General features: G+C 31.2%; 1 protein-coding gene across 1 annotated transcript in view; it reads left to right on the top strand.

The window, feature by feature from the left end:
• LOC126734997 (serine/threonine-protein phosphatase 5) overlaps positions 1-22,090 on the top strand; it is a 28,921-nt gene extending 6,831 nt beyond the window's left edge. The window contains exons 3-9 of the mRNA XM_050438868.1: positions 1,955-2,102; positions 2,162-2,283; positions 2,347-2,617; positions 2,672-2,814; positions 13,496-13,803; positions 18,767-18,848; positions 21,828-22,090. Coding sequence (XP_050294825.1) covers positions 1,955-2,102; positions 2,162-2,283; positions 2,347-2,617; positions 2,672-2,814; positions 13,496-13,803; positions 18,767-18,848; positions 21,828-21,887 — 1,134 coding nt within the window. The 3' untranslated portion in view covers positions 21,888-22,090. The remainder of the gene's footprint in view (positions 1-1,954; positions 2,103-2,161; positions 2,284-2,346; positions 2,618-2,671; positions 2,815-13,495; positions 13,804-18,766; positions 18,849-21,827) is intronic.
• Positions 22,091-22,380: the final 290 nt, after the last annotated feature.

Consider the following 22,380-nt stretch of genomic DNA (forward strand, 5'->3'; position numbering starts at 1 on the left):
AGCCACCAGCTAACAATGTGTTATAAGGCTTTGTCAAATCTGACGTACAGCCGAATACAAGAAATGTTTTTTTTTTTCGTTTTATCAATCTCACAACCATACATTCAAAGTAAGACACGTTAACATTACTTTTTTATCTAAACTTTTATTTAATATAATGATGAAATTAGATCAATAACAATTATTATTATCGATTATTAATAAAATAATTTTATCATACTTAGGATTTAATTAAACCAATAGCAGTATCTGAAATATTTTCAATTAATTTTCCCATCAAGCCTATCTGGTCCATTTCGACCATTAAACCTATTAGTAAATTCGAGTCCAAAGACATTGCAATAAATAATTGTAAATGTTTAACTCAGAAGATCGAAAATAGATCCGAAAAAAGAGAGAACGGAACTCTTAATACAGTGTGGAAAAATAAAATACAATAACTTTTTTAAAAATAATAGAGAATTACATAAAAACATCAATTAATCAAATCTTCAAACAACCCCCATTAACAGCTAAACAATATCCTAACCGATCATAAAATTCATTTCTAACGTTACTAAGTTGACATTGCGAAATTTTATTACATTCTAACGAAATAGCGTTTTGTAACTAGCTTAGATTCTCAAATTTTACACTTTTATAAATGACACTTTTTAAATGACCCCACATAAAGAAGTCATTCGGTGAAAGATCGTGTAACCTGGCTGGCCAAAGTATCCGGTACCGTGGACCAATAATATTGCCGTTAAAAGCATTTTCCAAGCACTCTCTAATCATACGGGAATTATGGGCCGAGCAACCATTTATTTGGTACCAGATCATTTGATCTTCTTGAACAACTTCTTTCAAGGCGGGTCCAATTTGATTTTGAGATAAGTCCAAATAGGTTTCAGCTGTTAGGTTATAGTCCATAAAAAAGGGTCCAATGATATGGCGTCTGATAATTCCCATGAATACATTTGTTTTTTGGGGATATTTTGTCCGAGTATGAACAAAGCGATGTTCATTTTCTTCGATACCGGCAATTCTGAACATTTGGTTCATTGTTGAGGGTAAATGTACATTCATCGGTAAAACAATATTTCTTAAAAAATTCCTATCACCATTTGCTCTTTCCATCATTTCAAAACAAAATGCCATTCTTCGCTTTTCATCTCCTTCCCGCAGCTCTTGATGTTTTTCGAATTTATACGAATAATATTTGTGTTTTTTTTGGTGCGCAATACCGTTGTATGATGTTTATTTACCTCTTGCCCAAGAACCCTTGTACTAACCATCTTGTTTTCCTCCACACTCAGTAGAATATTAAGATCTCTGTTCTCTCCTTCTTGGGCTCTATTTTCGATATCCTGAGTTGAACATTTACAATTATTTATTACGGTACCTTTGGACTCGGAACTTATTGACAATACGTTTAATAGTTGAAATAGACGGAATGGGCTTGATGGAGAAATAAACTGAAAACATTTCAGATACTGCTCTAAAACTGTTTCCCGAATAATGCCACTTATGGCTATTTTTTCGTCGATTGAATAATTCATACTTGTTTTCAAATACCGACTGTCACTTATTTATTGACACTTTTCCTCACGTCAGTGACAATATTCATTTTACTGGTGCCCGTTTGGTTTTACCTGAACCAAAAATTTGCTAACTTTGCAATTACATTTAATTGAATAATTCAAGATTCGCTTATTAAAATTTTTTGAAACTTTGCACAAGGGTTTGCCAGATTGGTCTCTTCAAAAAGTTATCTCACATTTTTTCTATAAAATGTACAGGGAAGCCAATATATAACCCCTTTAAAATTTACATGGGTTTTCCTAAGTTCCGTTCGGCGCCGCACCACCCGGTATGTGAAAAAAGAAATTATTAGAAAATAGCATGTTTCATATTATAAATAAGAACTATACTTTCTTATTAAACTATTTCCACTGTATTACATGTTTGGTAGGTTACCAAAATGAGACCAAATGATAAAGACGCTAAGCTAAAATACAATGAATGCAATAAAATTGTAAAAAAAATAGCATTTGAAAAGGCGATCTCAGTAGATGATAAGAAGAAAAATATCGCTGATACTATTAATTTGGATGCTATGAGTAAGTTTACTTCAAGGTTACAACATTTAGGATATAACTAATAAATATTCTATTTTTAGCAATTGAAAATGAATATACCGGACCAGAATTAGAAGATGGTAAAGTAACATTAAAATTTATGAAAGAGTTGATGGAATTGTACAAAAATGAAGGAAAACTACATAGAAAATTTGCCTATAAAGTAAGGCAATATTAATATATCTCCCAGTAAAATAAAGAAACTGTGTATATCATTACTTTTTAGATTCTTATAGATATTAAAGCATATTTTATGGCTCAGCCATCATTAGTGGATGTTCCAATAGGTGATGATGATAAATTCACTGTCTGTGGAGATGTTCATGGTCAGTTTTATGATCTAATGAATATCTTCGAGTTAAATGGGTTACCATCAGAGAAGAACCCTTATCTATTCAATGGAGATTTCGTTGATAGAGGATCATTTTCAGTTGAATGTATATTTACCCTATTTGGTTTTAAGTTGTTATACCCTAATCATTTTTTTATGTCAAGAGGTAAGAATCTTTTTAACCCTCCAGAATAAACAAAAACTAGAGTTTTTTTTTTAGGTAATCATGAAAGTGCTACCATGAACCAAATGTATGGTTTTGATGGGGAGGTGAAATCAAAATATAGTGCTCAAATGGCCGAGCTGTTTACGGAAGTGTACAACTGGTTACCATTAGCTCATTGTTTGAACAAACGAGTTTTAGTAAGTTGACAATAAGTAATCTGTTGTGGTGATGCCAAAACGGTTTATTTGAAATTAAAATATTGTTTCAAGATACAGGGAAGTGAATTTTTGATGTTTTATGACGTTTTTTTAATGAAAAATAGGTGAGAGAGTGCTTTGATTAGCTCTCTAATGTTCGCCATAGTCAGACTCGTGAATGCTTCGACCCTAGTTATAAAGATGTTAGCTTGCAAATCCTAAATTTTTAACACAACATAATTTTTCTCTGAAACTATTAATTTTTGCACATTAAATACATTATTTAAAAAAAAATGAGGAATTATATGTAGAAATTAAAAATGTCTTCAAATACAGTACTGTGCTTTTTTGAAGTACACTGCAAACTATTTTTAAAATATGAAGAGTATCCAATTAAAAAATAATCCAAGTACACCTAATTTACCAATATTATCTTCAGGATATGATCATTCACTCTGTACAATATTCAAATTAATTTCAGGTGACATTTGAATTATCATGTTTCAAAATGGTGTCCCTTTTGACATGCAGTCATTTCTCTCTCTCAATTTACTGAACCAAATAAGAAATATACCGAAAAGTGATATGATTTAAGTACAGTACAGAGTCAATATTTGACAATGGAATGGTTATATTCGGACCGTGCCATTAAGTTTACTAACAAAAAATTAAAACAGAAAATGCAGCATAGTCAGTCATAGTATAAAATACTAGAATTTCAGTCAATTTAGTAAAAAAACATTTCTCAAGTTTGTTACATATATATATTTTTTTTATGTTTTATTATAAATTATTATCGGCAATATCAGTTCTCTAATGAAATAAAGTTTTAAAATACTTTCTACATAAATGTAAGGGATCCAATGACCTGGTAAATACCGAAAAAGCACCAACGAATATTATTCTATAAGCCTGCCCGAGTCATTAAGCAAAGGAATATGCAGCATGTGGACTACTGCACATGTTAAACTATATTTTTTAATGGCTATCAATGTAATTTAATTTTTTTCCACTCATATTTGATGAGTTTATCTTCTCAGTTCCAAAATTTTTTAATTCATGCCCTAGATGTCACCCTCATTTCAAAACAACTAGACAATGAACATTATGGAATAATTTTTTTTTATAAAAATATAACTGGTATATTTTTTGTAATATATACATTCTTGAGTTTAATCCGTACTATAAGTTGATACGTATTTTTTATCGTGTTATATTGTTTCCTGTTGGTGATTGTACAAGCTTTTTTGTAGGATATACTAATTGATAGTAAAAAAATTGAAATAAATTATTCTTGCCTGAGACATTTCCGTATACACTAGGTATTTCGTTTGTAGTTAGGGTTCTACGGAAATACAGGGGCGGCTCGTCAGGTGAAGTAGGTGAAGGTGAGCTTCACCAGAAAATATAAATAAAATAAGAAAATAAAAACAACATATGAGTATTCTTTTTTGATCTAAGACAATCAAAAAGTACCAAAATAACTAGTTTTTATTAAATAATATATCAGTTTATCCAATAAACAATAAATTCTATTAATCAGCTCCGCGCCGCAACCCGCAAAACCCCAATATACTAATTTATATCCAAGTGAAGATCCCGTGTTATATCCGCGATCGCCTTCACCGTTGCCATGGCAACGTGACGTCAGCCTCGCGCGGCATAGCATAATCGGCCATAAGAAACTGAGGCGGGTGCAGATCAATCAGTTTGATATTCACCTGTTGTTTTTCGCGGTGTCGGGCGTTTATTTGTGGTTAGTTTGGGATTTTTCGGATTTTGGATATTAGTAGAAAAGTAGTGTGTTGGATTTTTTGCGGTTGTGGAGATTGAATTTGGAGATTGGTTCGTGTGATTTTTTTAGACAATATTTATAATAAACTAAATAAAAATGAACCCGATTAATGATGTAGTGTGCAACATACTGGAAACTCCCTTCAGGCATTGTATGGATGAAGATAAAAGGGATGTGCTGTTATATGGTCGACCAACCAATATTCTAAGCATAGAATTAAAAAAGAAAGCAAAGAAAAGAGACAAGTCTTATAATATTAATTTTAAGCCTTCTTGGTTTATCGAATTTAATTGGCTGTGTAGCAGCACGGTGCTGCAAAGATTATATTGCTGGCCCTGTTTACTATTTTCAAACAAACAATCTGTATGGAATAGGGATGGCTTTACAGATTTTATTAATACGGCCATTTCAAGCATGTGGACGGGACAAATCACAAAATAGGATGTGCGAAAAAAAAATATTGCCAATTTGTTAGGTAATATTTCTTCACCAAAATTAGCAAATATATTCTTTATTAATTAGACAATATTTAAAAAAATATAAATGTAAGCAACATGTTTTTATAGTAGAGATAATAGCAATAAACGACGGTTGTGGACGGGACCGGAAAATTTCGTATCATTTGTTACATAAAAAAACAACCAAAATTTCTGAAATGGTTGTTTTAAGAAAAAAGATATCGTTTGTAATTTTCAACAAAATACTAGTAAATCACATTAAATGATTAAGAAAGAATTTTTCTTTAATAATTCGTAACTAAAAAATGATATTTATTGGTTGTGGACGGGACGGTTGTGGACCGGACAAAAAACCTTAATAACTTTAGAATATTTTTTTATAATTTATTTTAGTATAAATAACAATATACTATGTAATACAACTAAATTAAAGGAAATGATAACGACGAATTAGTTCAACAATAAATAATTAATGATTATACTGTTTTGTTACAGATATCTTTCTTATATTGTTTTGATGGGTCTGACCAATTTCCAATATTTTTTCGGACAGAGGCCTAAAAAAGTGGCATGATTGGAGCCCTGCAATGGGCAGGACACTTTCCCATCGAGCGGTTAACATGTTTTTGTTATCCTGAATCTTTTGGCTTGAAACGTAGATAAGATTTATATTGGTCTTACCATTAAGTGCATTAAAAATGTCTTTGGAATTATTAATAAGTAGTTTTCTACTTTTCACCATTTCCCAGGCTACTCTTTTAAGCTTCCCTCCTACTCCGTCTACAGCCCCCTTCCCGTGAGAAGTGGCAAAGAAATTCCAAAAGCCAGATATATCGAAATCTTCATGAAAATGACATAAATTCGAAAATATCGATACAGTTCTCAAAGTACTATAGCCATTTCTTAACCAATAAACTATTTCTTTTAGAAATGGCCAGACGGCAAACTAATCATGTGATAACTTATCACTGATGATAGCAAACGAATGATGGGTATTTTTAGTCCAGGCTACTGCCGTAAATATTGTGACCTGTCTGTGGCTCCAGTGCGCACTTTGTATCTCGTCCTGACTTATACATGAGTAATTTTCTGCGAAGTCTATTTGCAGGTCAACTTTTTCTTCATTTATATTATTTTTTTCTTTCTTAAAATTGCGTTCTTGTGTGGTTTTTACAAAGCAATGAACTTTAAATTTCTCCTTAGATTCTTGCAGTTGATCCAAAGCAGATTTTAAAGTACCAGATACTTCTAATACTTGGGGTTTATGAAGATTGACTTGCCTCCTTTTCTATTTGATTTCGGTCTCCAAATCAGTATTTAAAGGCACCAAAGCAAATTCAATATCGGTATCACAGTTTGGGCATAATTTATTCATACAGTCGAAATTATCTGTATCGCAACATATGGCTGAAAGTAATTCCTTGGAAGATTTTGGAAATTCATGTACATTTTTGCAATTAGCCTCAACCAAAAAATTAAAGTTCGCATGGTACTTGCAAACGCAAACGTCGTGAGGCATTTGGGAACTTAGCAAGACACGTTTGGGTCGATATTCGTAAAATTTTGTTAGTTTAACATCTAATTCGGGAATTTCATGTATAAACAACTGATAAGCTTCCTTTACAGTAACAGTCATGTGCCGCTTTTGCTTTTTTTCTTTGATTCCTGATTCATTTTTTAAAGCGATAACGTCTCTTTTCCCTGGCGCCTGTCTACTTATCATATCCCTGGTGTAAAACCGTTTAACACTTTCCTTAAGTTGGCTTTCCAATTTGTTCCAAGGTGTTACTTTTTCTGCACAGACTAAACTTGTTTCTTTTGGAAATTCGGCATAAAAAAAATTTTCAATTTCGTGTTTGTGACCCAATATCTTCAATATTCTGACCCCACCCAACAACCCTCCGCAATATAAAAAAAAATCTTTAAAACCTCCTTTTTTTGCTCAGCACACTTCGGCAATACAGGCTTAATTTTCTTTACCACCTTTCCCATCGATTTTGGCGTTTTAAATGAGCTGATATTATCTGATTATTGGATTTTCTCAACTTGCAACTCTTCCCTTTTTCTCTGACGATACAACCGTTTTCTTAATGTTTCCTGTCTTTTCTTTGCATTTATCATATCTTTCGTAAAAAAACCTTCCTGAATCAATCTCTTCTGCTGTCTCTTTTTCTTTTGGCATCCTTCTCTTTAAAACGCATATGCTTCTCAACATTCTCTTCGAGCTTTCTTCTAAAATCTATAGTTTTTTCTTTATTTGTCTTAAGTGCCATATTTTCTGTAAAAAAATATGGACTTATAAGTTTGATAAGATTGACCGAGAAAAATCTTAAAATTAAATAATAATAAATTTCATTTAAAAAAATGTTTTTTTTTTGGCTTCGTGGAGTATCAGCCCTCAGCGAATCGGTTGCGATATACATATAGATCGCCAAAAATAAAAAAAAACTTACTTAAAATAAGTACTTTACAGCCCGTTTTGCATTAAAAATTAAATATTTTCGATATATATATTAATCGGATCTTATTTTTATATATTTTTTAATGTATGGGTTGCGGACGGGACAATTTATTTATAAAATTTTCTTGCAAAATAGTAACATGATACAAAAAAAATCTTTTACTATAATATGCCCTAAATGCAAGTCAAGAAAAAATAAAATTGAAAGTTCAAACTTTTTATTATTTAGTGGGATATGCCTACTTTTCTAAGAATATGGTTGTGGACAGGACAAAAAACCCTTAATATTACACTAAATGAAAAAATATATCTACTTACTTTGATTACGAAATTAATATTCACCACAAAAAACTTGAAACCACTGACATTTACCCTGCCATGACAGCGTCTCAATGTATCACTTGTTTTAATCCATGGTTGACTATACAAAGTTAACTATTTTTTCCTAAAACAGCCTGTTAATACAAACCTGAAAGTAATGAGTGTCCCATTTTTTTCGGATGTTATTTTTTATATATTTTTATAAGTTTCTATGACAATTAAATGACATTCAATAAATATATGGTTTAAAAATATACTTTAATGCATTTTCGTATTTTATAAAAAAAATCCAAATCGCTTGAAATGGCCGCTTATTAATAGGTCCTTGCATAAACATGCAGATTCTGGAGAGCATTTAAAATCCCAATTAATGTTCAGAAACTTTGAAAATATCAAAATACCATTGCCGAGGCCTTAAAAGAAAATGCTCGACTATATAAATTAAAATTTAATGAAAATGTTAGATTAAATAGAATTTGTATGAAAACAGTTATCGACGCAGTTTTGTATCTCAGTAAACAAGAGTTGCCGTTTCGCGGACATGACGAGAAAATTGACTCAATAAACAGGGGAAATTTTAAAGAGTTATTAAATTTGTTAATGGATGTAAGCCCTGTCGAAACCAAAAACCACTACAACAAAATTAAAAATGTTTTTAGTGGGGAGTCAAAAACAATTCAAAATGAGATAATTGAATGTATTTCAAATTACATTAGAGACTACATTAGATCTGAAATTAAAGATACTAATTTTTTTTTTCCTCCAAATTGATGACACTACTGACATAACTCAGACCTCACAGTCATCAATAATATTAAGATTTGTTAATTCTCAAGGGATATTAGTAGAAAGGTTTTACGGATTTTATGATAGTGCTGGGAAAACCGATGATTATTTGTTCACTATGGCTGCAACAGTTTTAGAACCTTTAGAATACAAAGATAAGCTAATAGGACAGTGTTATGATGGAGCGAGTGTGATGTCAGGGCATTTGAAGGGACTTCAGCAAAAAATAAAAGAACATGCCCCACAAGCAATTTTTGTGCATTGTCTAGCATACCGACTTAATCTTGTTTTACAACAGAGCTTTAGGAAGATTTCAAAATGCCGCATTTTTTTTTTGCAACTATTGCAGGAATTCCATAATTTTTCCATAGTTCACCAAAACGATCCTACGCTCTGGCATCTACATCAGCTAGACGTATGCCAACAATTACAGAGACACGATGGACTTCTAATTCAAAATGATGATGACTGGCAAAAACTGAAACAGACTTTTGACAATATTATGAATTCTGAAGAGTCAGATCGTAAATCAGTTCAGTTGGCTAAAGGCTTTTTAAGACAGTTTAATGACTTTGAGTTAACATTTTTAGCAACAGTGTTTAGCGATATTTTCAATTTAACAGATATTTTATATGATGTTCTTCAAAAAAAATCCCTGGATATTAATTATTGTTTAAATCAAATAAAAGGAACGCGTCAATTGTTAAGCAATAAAAGAAATGAAGAAGTTTTTAATACAATTTTTGATAAAGCCAGCAGTCTGACTACCATAAATACATTGAAAAGATGTGAAGCTGGATTGAACAAAATAGAAATTATCAAACAATATAGAGCTTTATATTTTGAAATATATGACCATGTTTTATCAGAAATGGATGTACGATTTCAACATTGTGAGAAATTAAAATTTGTATGCTTAGCAGATTTAACAAAGTTTGAAACGGACAGTTTAACATTTCCTTTGGACGCTTTTCAAAATTTACTGGAATTTTATGGCACAAAGTTCACAAAACAACAAAGACTAAAAAATGAACTTTGCCTTCTGTATGCCGATGAAAATTATAAAAATGTGAATTTGCAAGAACTAATAATAAAATTAAAACCAAATAAAGACATTTTTACGGAAGCTTATAATTTATTTTGTCTAATTCTCACCATTCCATCGACAAGCGTGTCCGTAGAAAGGAGTTTTTCATGTTTAAAAAGGCTAAAAACATTTACAAGAAATACTATTTCACAAGAAAGACTTTCCAGTTTGTCTATTATTTCACTACATAAAGAACTTATTAACCGATAGATAGACTAGATTAGACCGAAGATATTAACCGATTCGCTTCCCTAAAGGACCGAAGGATCGACTTGATTTATAAAAACTAGGTAAGTCAGCTCTAACTATAATACTGTTTTCTGGGCCATGCAGATCTTCACCTACTTTTTTCTCACGAGCCGCCACTGCGGAAATATACGATAATAATGATAATAAGACCTTTATAACAATGCTGACATACCTACATATACAGGGTATTTTCAAAGTTTAGTCATTTATTGTAACACTTTGTAGGACTCGTCAAAAGAAGCTATAAAACCAAAAATCACATGTAAAAAGTTGCATAATAAAAGAGTAACTTTACAGTATTGAAAATTATTTAAATCTTCAAGTTAAACGGTTACTGTTTTTACAAAAATTGTTCAAAATTCTCGCCATTTGTTCGATTTACACACAATCTTACTCGACGGATCCACGACTCTTTAAGAGCTTCGAAAATAAAATCCTCGGTGTCCACGAATTAAATCAGAAGAATTTTCAATGCGCTCTTGCAGTTCTTCTGGAGTATTTACTGCTCCATCATGATAGATTAACTCTTTAAAGAAATTAAATCGGGGGAGCGAGAAGGCCAAGAATTGGCTCCAATGCGCCCTAGTAATCTATTTGAAAGCTGGTTATTTATATGTTTATGCATTTCTCGAATAAAATGTGGTGGAGCACCAACTATATATTATCATGTATATAGTCTCACATTTAGAAAAACATCTCATAGAAAAAAGGACAGGCCAATAAACACGCCAGCCTAAAAATTTATTGAAAATCTATGTTGAAAATTAGATCTTTACAGCATGCGGATTTTTAGTTGTAGAAATTTTGCAATCCATCTCGTGTGTAAAACATAATAAGAACAATACTGTTCTTGTCGTATTGTCGTCCACACTTTATTATGATAAACTTCAACTTAAGCTGCTACGGCTCTAGTACTCATTGTTGGGTCATTTTCGACAATTTTCAAAATGTCATCCTTAATTTGTAACATTTCAAATTGAGCAGCTCTTCCAGCGTGGCTTCCACATTGTTCTTTTAAAAACCCTGTGTCACGAAGTCTAATAACTAAATTTACAAACATCCGTGAAGGCAGATGATTACTTAAAGGAAACCTTTCTGCATACAATTTGCATGCTGCGGCTGCGTTTTGTTGGCATTTTATATATACAGGGTGTCCATTCAATAGCGCGATGCTCGATGGCGGCTAAATTTTGAAACAGAAAAAAAACTTTAATAGGGGGAATGTTAATAGAGTTAGAGGACCCACTTTTTAAAATTAGTTTGGTTGATGCAGAGTGTCCAAAAAAAGCGTGGTACATAATTTGATTTTTTTAAATGGAACCACCTATTTTTTTTTCTGAAATAGGAGTCTAATTTGACTCTATTTAATCCTAAAACTGTTTTGCCCTAAAATGAGTAGAGTACTTGACTAAATTTATTTTCTCATTCTTATATCTCTCAAAATTTCAATTTTTTTTAATGATATTTTTAATTCATTTTTGCGTTTTTTTTTAATGAAACATCCTGTCTCTATTAACGCGTTTTGATAGAGTATTCTTTTATCTTCAATTTGATATCAACAAATTTGCCTTTATCTCTAACCGTTTTTTTCTAAATTTGTTCTTAAAGGAAGAATAACACATTTTTTTCATAGCACTTACAAAGTTTAGTTTTACTTCAGAATGATTAGAGCATACCACAAAAAAAATAAATATCACTCACTACCATCAAGTACAGTTACGTTAAGAATTCAACGAAAACATTAAAAACATTATAAAAAAAGTTCTATAACAAAAATTGCTCAAAATGTCTACCGTTTTATTCCAAACACAAATCAACCCTACGTACCAAGATCTTTACGACTGCACGAAGCGTAGCAGGCATAATACATCTATAAGACTCTTGTATGCACTCCACCACATCTTCCCTAATTGTGGGTGCTATACGATAAACTTCAGATTTAACACTCGCTCACAAGAAGAAATCTAAAAAACGCCTAGGTTCTTTACCGGTGACCTAGGAGGCCAGTGGGACTTAACCAGTATAAAGTATGGACCGATGACAAAATTATGTACTATTCCACCCCAAACATCGATGCTCCATCTGTGTTGAAAATTATTGACAAAAACTCGAATTTCTTTGTGCAAAAATGAATGTTATGTCGGTTCACAAAGCTTCTGTGGAACGTATATTCATCAGTGAAGAGAATAATTTTTTTTAAAAATCTCGTTTTCTGCTGCTTGATTTTGAGCCCATTGACAAAAATTCTTTTTTCAAAATCTTTTTCGGCAAGTTCTTGATGTAACTGAGCATGATAGGGATGATATTTGTTTTTCTTGAGACATCTTCCCACGGACGATTTCGATATATTTAAGTTCTTTTTTATTTGTCTTACTAATTTCCGGTGTTTCTAAAACCGACATGGTGATTGCCAATTGTTTTTCTTCATTTAAAACTGTTTTCGTTCTAGTTTGCTTTTTGTACTCTACGCTTTCAGTAAGCTCTCGAATCGTTCTTTTAATTTCTTCAACACTTTTATCAGGATGTCGGTTATTAGGAAGTTTTTCAAAAAAACAGTTCTTAAAGCATTTACCGATAACATAAATCATATTTAATAATTCTCGCTGAGAGTAATTAATTTTGACACAAGTTTACTTAACATAAATGCTAAGTAAACATTATAATCGACTTACGTCAAACAACCAAGAATAAATGAATCATGGCGAACTTTTTACTTGTAGGAAAAATTTTCTTATTCTTAAATGAGATAAGCCTCAGAAATTAATATTACTTGACTTTACTAATATTATACTATTATTTACTAGAAAGTGTTTGAAATAGAATTGTGACAAAGTGCTTGTCACTCTGATTCCATAAAATATCTATTAATTGTTTTCTGTCGTAATACCTGTAAAACAATGTCTCATTTTCCTTCCAGAACAAATTTTGAGAAAACGGTTAGACATAAAGGCAAACTTGTTTGTATCAAATTTAAAATAAAAGAATGCTCTCTCAAAACGCGTGACTAGATACATTTAAAAAAATACCTAGCGAAAAACTGAATTGAAAATATCATTATTTGAATAACTATTTTGTTCACTTCTTATAAAAAAATAAATTTTAGAATTTCGAAAAATAAAATAAATTTAGCTCAACATAGATTGTTCAAAAAGGTAACGTCTGTGGTAAATAATAAAATGTGTTTAAGGTTCCATTTAAAAAAAGGTTCAAATTATATACCTTTACTATTTATACGCTTTTTTGGATATTCTGTATCAACCAAACTAATTTTAAAAAGTAGCACTCAATTAAGGTTTCCCTATTAAAGGTTTTTCCATTTCGAGATTTACCCGCAATCGCGCACCGCGATATTAAATGGACAATCTGTATAGATGATTTTTTGTCGAGTCCTTTTGACCAGACCTACAAGCAGTTAAAATAAATGACTCAACTTTGAGAGCACTGTGTAATCCGATAAGTATCGATCTAAAATTTTGTATAGATCGAATACCAGTTTTTAGGTGCCATAAGTCTATATTTTTTAGGTAATGCACGGTGGATTATTCTCACGCGATGACGTAACCTTAGACGAAATAAGAAAAATTGACAGGAACAGGCAACCGCCTGAAGAGGGTCCGATGTGCGAATTACTCTGGTCTGACCCTCAGCCTCAAAACGGACGAGCTCCGAGCAAAAGGGGAGTAGGCTGCCAATTCGGACCTGATGTTACGGAAAATTTCCTAAAGTTGAACAAATTAGATTATATAATTAGGAGCCATGAAGTTAAAAATGATGGATACGAAGTCGCACACAACGGAAAATGCATTACCGTCTTTTCGGCCCCAAATTATTGGTAAATTTTATGTTAATTTTTTTCTTGCGCCTTAATGATTTAAAAATAAACTTAATGATCATGATCATATCTCTCTGCAGTAAATTTTCTTATACTAAGATAAAGATTCATATATTTCATCTATATATGTCCGGATGCTAAACAATATGAAGAAAGAATTTTGGCATCTTAAAATATATGGATTTCAGAAGTTCTTTCGTTTCTTTAATGAGTAGTCGCTCTAACGTGATATATGTCGTTCTCAGATTGTTTTATTATAGATCGTCAATATAAAAAATATTAATAAAGGGGAGGAGAAAGTAAACTCAAAGTCCAAGTCTCATCAATCAAGCGTCTATTTAAAGGTTACGCGTTTCGCCGCATTAGGGCATCATCAGACCTAAGTAAAATTAACAAAATTAAATAATACGGAGCAGAACGCTAATTAACAGAAAAGACATACCTATAATAATATATAAATACAAAAAACAAAAAACTGCACACTGACTCACACTAACATAAAAATAAAATAAGTTTATACCATCGTGTATCGTTATTGACTAAAATATGAATTATAAAACGCCAAATATCACATCCAGTAAATTCTTTACATATTATTTTATAAAGAATGAAAACAAATACAATTATGAAAGAAAAAAATATACAAAAAGGTTTTTCAAAAAACATAGGGATCGAACCAGAGACCATTGGATCTAAAGTCCGAAGCATATACCTTATCGCCAAACCGGGGTAATGATGTAGCATGCGAGTAATTACGTTATATGAGACAAGATTAAAATTTTTTATTGGAGATTATTGAAAATTAGATTAGGTTCGAAATTGAAGATATCATTGACACAATTTAATATTGGGCTTCTTTTAGCTCTTGTAATCTCCAGCTTTTCGAGGAGATCTAGTTTTTTACCCTTTCCACACTCATGTAATATAGTTACATCATCCGACACCGAAAAGTTATGACCAGTCGATAAAAGGTGATTTGCAAAGGCTGACTTTGTTTCTTTAATATCGGTGTCCTTACAATTGTTGAAAAGACTTATATGTTCTTTTACCCTAGTGGAAATTCTCCTACCAGACTGACCAACATGTACAGCGGAACACTCACCACAATTCAAAGAATACACCCCAGATTTTAAAGTTTGCTCCATTTTATCCTTTGTGTTTATCAAGTGTTTTTTCAAAGTGTTTGCAGTTTTAAAAGCTATTGAAAGATTAAGATTATTTTTAAAGAGTTTTGCAAGTTGGAGAGATATTGAACCAAAAAATGTTAAAGATCTGAATTTGTTAAGATTTAAAGAATTGGAGTGTAAGATGTGGTAGGAGAATTTATATTTATTCATGTATACGAAAAAAAGTTTATTTATGGTAGAAAGTGGAAAACCGTATATAATACCTAATAATAAAATCGAATTCGATATATACAGGAAACCATCCACAACTGACAACATCATACAATTCACTTCTAACTCACCACATACCCACAAGTTTGCTTCATTTAACTCTTTATTATATAGGATGTTTACCCTTCCTCTATCCAAGGAATCTTTTTATAAAGAATTTAACATAATAAAGCAGCTTGCAGTTAATAACGGTTTTCCACTTTCTACCATAAATAAACTTTTTTTCGTATACATGAATAAATATAAATTCTCCTACCACATCTTACACTCCAATTCTTTAAATCTTAACAAATTCAGATCTTTAACATTTTTTGGTTCAATATCTCTCCAACTTGCAAAACTCTTTAAAAATAATCTTAATCTTTCAATAGCTTTTAAAACTGCAAACACTTTGAAAAAACACTTGATAAACACAAAGGATAAAATGGAGCAAACTTTAAAATCTGGGGTGTATTCTTTGAATTGTGGTGAGTGTTCCGCTGTGTATGTTGGTCAGTCTGGTATGAGAATTTCCACTAGGGTAAAAGAACATATAAGTCTTTTCAACAATTGTAAGGACACCGATATTAAAGAAACAAAGTCAGCCTTTGCAAATCACCTTTTATCGACTGGTCATAACTTTTCGGTGTCGGATGATGTAACTATATTACATGAGTGTGGAAAGGGTAAAAAACTAGATCTCCTCGAAAAGCTGGAGATTACAAGAGCTAAAAGAAGCCCAATATTAAATTGTGTCAATGATATCTTCAATTTCAAACCTAATCTAATTTTCAATAATCTCCAATAAAAAATTTTAATCTAGTCTCATATAACGTAATTACTCGCATGCTACATCATTACCCCGGTTTGGCGATAAGGTATATGCTTCGGACTTTAGATCCAATCGTCTCTGGTTCGATCCCTATGTTTTTTGAAAAACCTTTTTGTATATTTTTTTCTTTCATAATTGTATTTGTTTTCATTCTTTATAAAATAATATGTAAAGAATTTACTGGATGTGATATTTGGCGTTTTATAATTCATATTTTAGTCAATAACGATACACGATGGTTAAACTTATTTTATTTTTATGTTAGTGTGAGTCAGTGTGCAGTTTTTTGTTTTTTGTATTTATATATTATTATAGGTATGTCTTTTCTGTTAATTAGCGTTCTGCTCCGTATTATTTAATTTTGTTAATTTTACTTAGGTCTGATGATGCCCTAATGCGGCGAAACGCGTAACCTTTAAATAGACGCTTGATTGATGAGACTTGGACTTTGAGTTTACTTTCTCCTCCCCTTTATTCATATACTTAAGTCTCTTTGGGAATGATGGATGATTATTTTGAATTAAAAAATATTAAACTATGGTGAAAATTACTGTCAGAGATTAGAAGAATCCAGAGGTTAATATACAGGAGAGATTACAGAGATTACATTTTTTAAATGCTGCACCATACAGATCGTGTTATCGTGAGCTACGTATTACCCAAAATAATGGCAACACTGCTTGGTTGCGGCTTGCAGGCGGCGGAATTTTTCAGCAGACCTCACTTTGCTGTGTTACTGCACGTTGCTTTAATAATTTTTGAGAGTTATTTTCGTGTTTTTTTCACTATGGCTGTTTATACCCCTTCCGAAAGAGTTCAACTAATTAAATGATTTTATGGAGGCAATTCGGCAGTACAATGTAGAGATTTATTTTCAGTGACATATGACAATATTTTGTTTTCTGATGAATCTTCTTTTCCATTACATGGCAAACACAATCCTTCCATTGTTCGTTATTGGTCTCAGGAAAACGAGCACAAAAGTTTGCAGTTTCGTACCCAGTATCCTTAGAAATTGAATGTTTGGGCAGGTATTTTGGGCGACAATGTTATAATGTAATTATGGGCCACTTTTTATTGATGGCACTTTAAACGCTCAAAAGTACCTTGAGTTGCTGCAAAACCAAGTTCTTCCTGCCATTCAAATACTACCTGATCTAGACCTGGGATCGGTTTATTTCCAGCAAGATGGCTGTCCTGCTCATAACGCGGCTAGGGTAAAAGAATTTTTAACAAATACTTTTTCTAACCGCCTTGTTAGTGGGACTGGCGATATTAAATTACCTCCTAGGCTCCTAGATCTCCAGATTTGTCTCCAAATGACTTTTATCTGTGGGGTTACTTTAAGCAGACCATTTACAAGCATGAGTTGCGAAATAAAATTGTCGAAGGTGCCAATTCCATTTTACCTGAAATTCTTTTGGAGGTGCGAAATAGCTTTTACGATGGGTTAAGTTTTTGTTTAGCGAAAGAAGGCGGTTTATTTGAGCCTTTTATTTAAAAAATGATATGTTGTTAAGTTTGTTTATTAGAGTTTTATTTCTGATTTTTTATTATATTTTTATTATAGTTGATATTTTATTTTTTATTAGAATAACGCTTTAATTTTCATTATACAAAACACAGCATATTAAACATTTTAAGATTACAATTCTATGCAGGTTTTACACATTGTCATGTCTGTAAAACCCGCATCAGAATAAATATTTTGAAAATGCTTGGATTTTCGCGTAATATTTTGGGACATTTTGTCGCCAAACGACGCAGCTCCCACGAAAGTCACATGTTTACTAATCCCGTCCTCGGGCCGGCCGGGGCGGTGCAAAATTTCGCCTCTATGCGGTTTCCTATCATAAGTAACGAACGAAAACACGATCTGTATATTATTAAATGTTCAAATAGAAGAATAAGAATTCTTTAATTTGATTAAGTAAATGCCGAGGTTGTGGGTTTTTTCATCTTCAGGGCTCTGTAATAGGATAAAAGAAGACGATGTTTTTTTGCGGAAAAAGAAACAAAAATAAAACAAATTAAAAAAAAAGAGACATCGACTAAACAATACGTTAATATGTTCAGTTAAATTTAAATATGAAAAAAATACAATAAAATATAGTATAGGATACAACATTTAACATAAAAGTATAAATTACATTTAGTCTCAGTTGAATAATAAAAAAATAAATAAATAAGATATATAGGTCATAGCTATAGATCACAAAATATACAACAGTAAAAACAAAGAAAAGAGACTTACTGAAATTATAGTTTTCTTGCGTTATTAAAGAAAAAGACAACGCAGGTTTAAACATAGATATCGGCACATTATAGACTTTCAGTCAACAAGAAGGATACGTAAAAACAGTGTAAAAAAATTAACATTAACAAACCGACAGAATTAATAATTTAATTTAATGGACTATGTTCCTATAGATAAATAGCTGCGTTTCCAAAATACAAGTAATTTACGGTAAACAGTGGCGTATTTAAAAAAAAAAGATTTGGATTAGGAATATATTAGATTGTTTTAAGCCTTAGTTGCTGACAATAAGCATTTAATCGACCTATATTTTTATGAAAAAAGTCACAAATTATTTTTATTTCTCTAACAATACCATTTTTTTTTGAGTGTTTTTTTTTTTTTTTTGATAATATGTATCAAAAAATAAAATCAAAAGGCCCAGCATATATTAGAATAAGTTAAGAATATGTTTTTTTTAATGATTTGGTTTATTTTTTATTGCTATATTTATTTTAGTGATACCATGGGAAATAAAGGTGCTTTTATAACGCTGAACGGTAGGGATATGATCCCTAAATATACTACGTATGAAGCTGTGGTAAGTTTTTTGCTTGAGCTAATATAGTTTTTTAGAATTGCTTAGTCTTGAAAATATGGAAAACATTTATTTCAAATCAAAAGCAGATATTTATATTTTTTCTTCTGTAAACCTGAGCCTGTTTTAACTGTATATTTCGTAGATAAAAAATTAAATTACATTTCATTGTTAACAGGTTTTAATTTTTAATAACATGATTACCACAAATACCAAAAATATATATTTACTAAAAGACCATAACAATATACAGAGTTTTAGTGAATAAGTGTGACAAACCTCAAGGGGTGATTGTGCGTGCATGCAAAAATAGTGACAGGTTTTATCCAACTAAGACTAAAACTTTTTATGTAAGTAAAATAAACCAAAATTTTTTAAAACACCTAGTGTGATTAAAGGCTAACCTAAATAAATTACAGCCTAATTGTATTTATTACAAATGAATTTTATTATACAGTGCTTTCATTTCAAAACGATCCACCCTTAATAACTTTCTTAACTAACCATCGTGTGATACATCATAGTAAGCAGCGTAAAATTCTCTATTAACGGTACCAAAAAAAAATCGGTAAATGTGTAAGCACATAGTTAGCGAAAATGTCTAGAAATAATGAATATTTTATTGACGCCAAACTTTGGTATTTTAAATGAATACTTTTAGTGTGGTACCTACATCATTTTAAAATTCTTACATTTTTTATAATAGATCATCAAAAAAAAAATACAAGCAATTTAGAAGTTAAAATGTATGGTAACAAACAGTACATTTAGTTCAAGCAAATTATTTATTTAAGCAATTTATTTAATTAGGCAAAAATTTATTAAATTAAGCAAATTATTTAAGTAAAGAATATGTACCGTTATTTGCGAGAAAAAAGAGTGTCTCTAAATGTTTTGCAAAAATCTTTGCAGTCTTATAACTTTGTATGTGTATTTATTTCACTTATATTTTTTGTGAAACCTACCCAATAGGTACAAAAAAACACTGCAATACCTTACATTTTTAAGGCGTTTAAAAAGCAGGCGATTTATTATTGTTAAAACTGTCAGTTTGACGCGTGCAATTTTTCAATTTTAGTTAAAACAGTGAGTGGTGTATACGCTAGCCGAAAGAATAGAAATAATTTTCCTTTATGGAGCTCAAGATCGGTGTGCTCGCAGAACCGCGCGAGCATTTAATGAAAGGTATCAAGATAAAAACGTGAGCCATAAATACGTATTAGAATTCATACGAAAATTTAAAGAGACGGGATCGATTTGCAATAAGAAAAAATATGAAAATAGAGTTGCTTGCAAAGTTGAAGTGCTAGGACAATTTGCTATGGATCCAACTTTGTCTATACCAAAGGCCGCAAAACTAACAAATATTTCCACTGGTTCCGTACATAAAGTTTAAAAAAAAAATAAGTTCTTTCCTTATAAAATTCGTTACTCTTCAATTCACTCGAACTCGGAGAAGATAATTTTGATAGGAGAATTCAATTTTGTGAAGTGATGTGCCAGCGAATTGACGAGGATCCCCATTTATTGAAGAAAATTTGCTTCAGTGACGAATCGACCTTTTTTTAAATGGCCTGGTGAACAGACATAACTGTAGATACTGGGATAATGAAAATCCGCATGTTTTTCGGGAAGGCCATACCCAATATTCCCAAAAATTAATGTTTGGGCAGGAATTTATGGGAATGAAATAATCGGGCCATTTTTTTTGGAAGAAAATTTGACTGGCGAAATTTATTTAAACCTTTTAGAAAATGCAATATACCCTTCCATCATCCAATCTATGGAAAATCAAGTAGATCAACATGGTGCTATATTATTGAATGAAAATAATATACATTTTAAGCAGGATGGAGCTCCCGCGCACTACACTTTGGTAGTTCGAGAGTGGCTTGATGAAAATTTTCGAGAAAAGTGGATTGGCAGACGTGGTGCAATCGAATGGCCTGCGCGGTCTCCGGACCTAACCTCACTAGACTTTTTTCTTTGGGGCTACTTAAAAAGCAAAGTTTATAAAGTCCCACCTGAGATTGAGAATTTAAAAAATAGAATATTTCAAGAATACAGAGAAATTAGTGGGCAGACCCTTGCCAATGTTCGTAAGGAGTTTGAAAATAGGCTTTTTTATTGTTTTGCTAATAACGGCGCGCATTTTGAACATTTAATAAAATAAATTTGTTAAACTAATTAAATTTGTTTTTCTACCCTACCGATTTACACTTTAATTGCTTCTTGGTCAATCAATTTTATTTTTTTTTACAACCATTGATAGCATAATGAATGCCCTTTAAAATAGTGTATCACACCATGGGGTAGCCATTTGAGGTACCAAAGTTTGGCGTAAATAAAATATTCATTATTTCTAGACATTTTCGCTAACTATTTGCTTACACATTTACCGATTTCATTTTTTTTGTACCGTTGAATAGAGAATTTTACGCTCCTTATGTATTACACGATGGAGGTTCCCATTTGACATATTAAAGTGAGGTTAGCTGGAGGTGATTGACAGAACTTCAGTAAATGCATAATTAAACGTCCCCCTGTATATCTAATTTGACGTGTTTTTTTTTTTTTTTTTTTTTTTTTTTTTAAGAAAGTTATTAAGGGTGGATCGTTTTGAAATGAAAGCACTGTATAGCTTAATCTGAACTCGCTGGATAATTTCCAAAAAAAAAAATTTTTTAAAAAGTATTAAATATTTTTTTATGTTTAATGTATCTATGCAGCTTGTCTGTTAAAAAAAATTATTATATTATATTGATATAACAAGAAAATAACAACACGTACTAATAATATTCGTGGTGTTTAGTGTGTGATTGTATAGTATGTGATTTCACTTGTTTATTTCCATTTTAACATTTTGCAAAAACAATATTTTTCATATTTTTATTTTTAAGTGATTGATATATTTTTGTAATGATGTGAATAATTTTTATAATTTTATCTATTGGTATCTGCTAATAATACTTTTTGTTTCAGCCGCACCCGAATGTAAAAGCCATGGCCTATGCTAGTTCATTCTTAAGTTTAATGTGTTAGTACCTGCTATAAGTAGATAATTACTAGTTTCATTCTCAATCACTAAAACAAAAGAAACAATGATAATTAGAAGTGTCTTAAACAAGAACTTTGAACCCCTAAGGGCAAATATAAATTTTTGCTTCAGTTTTGGTTAAGTACGTAATTATATCGTTAAAGTATTTCGTTTGTTATTTTGTTGCTAAATATACATCTTTATTGGATCATTAGTTGTTTGTTAAATACATTGTCTCGATAGAAGATCAAAACGGAAACTGCCCTCCATTGTCATATTAATAACATAGACAATGATATTTTGTTTACTTTTTAAAACTTTGTTCCATTTTTGATGGTATATATTTTAATAAACTTAGTCTTAACATTAATTTTTGTTGTCTTATTAATAGTAGATAAACTTGTCTACGGGTGCACACGTTTTAAAGGAAAAACAATTCAGTATATGCTATTGGGACAAAATTATATTTTACCTAATTCTGGATTGATAATTTCTTTT

This window comes from Anthonomus grandis, chromosome 4 (genome assembly GCF_022605725.1).
Source record: "Anthonomus grandis grandis chromosome 4, icAntGran1.3, whole genome shotgun sequence".
Classification (NCBI taxonomy): Eukaryota; Metazoa; Arthropoda; class Insecta; order Coleoptera; family Curculionidae; genus Anthonomus; species Anthonomus grandis.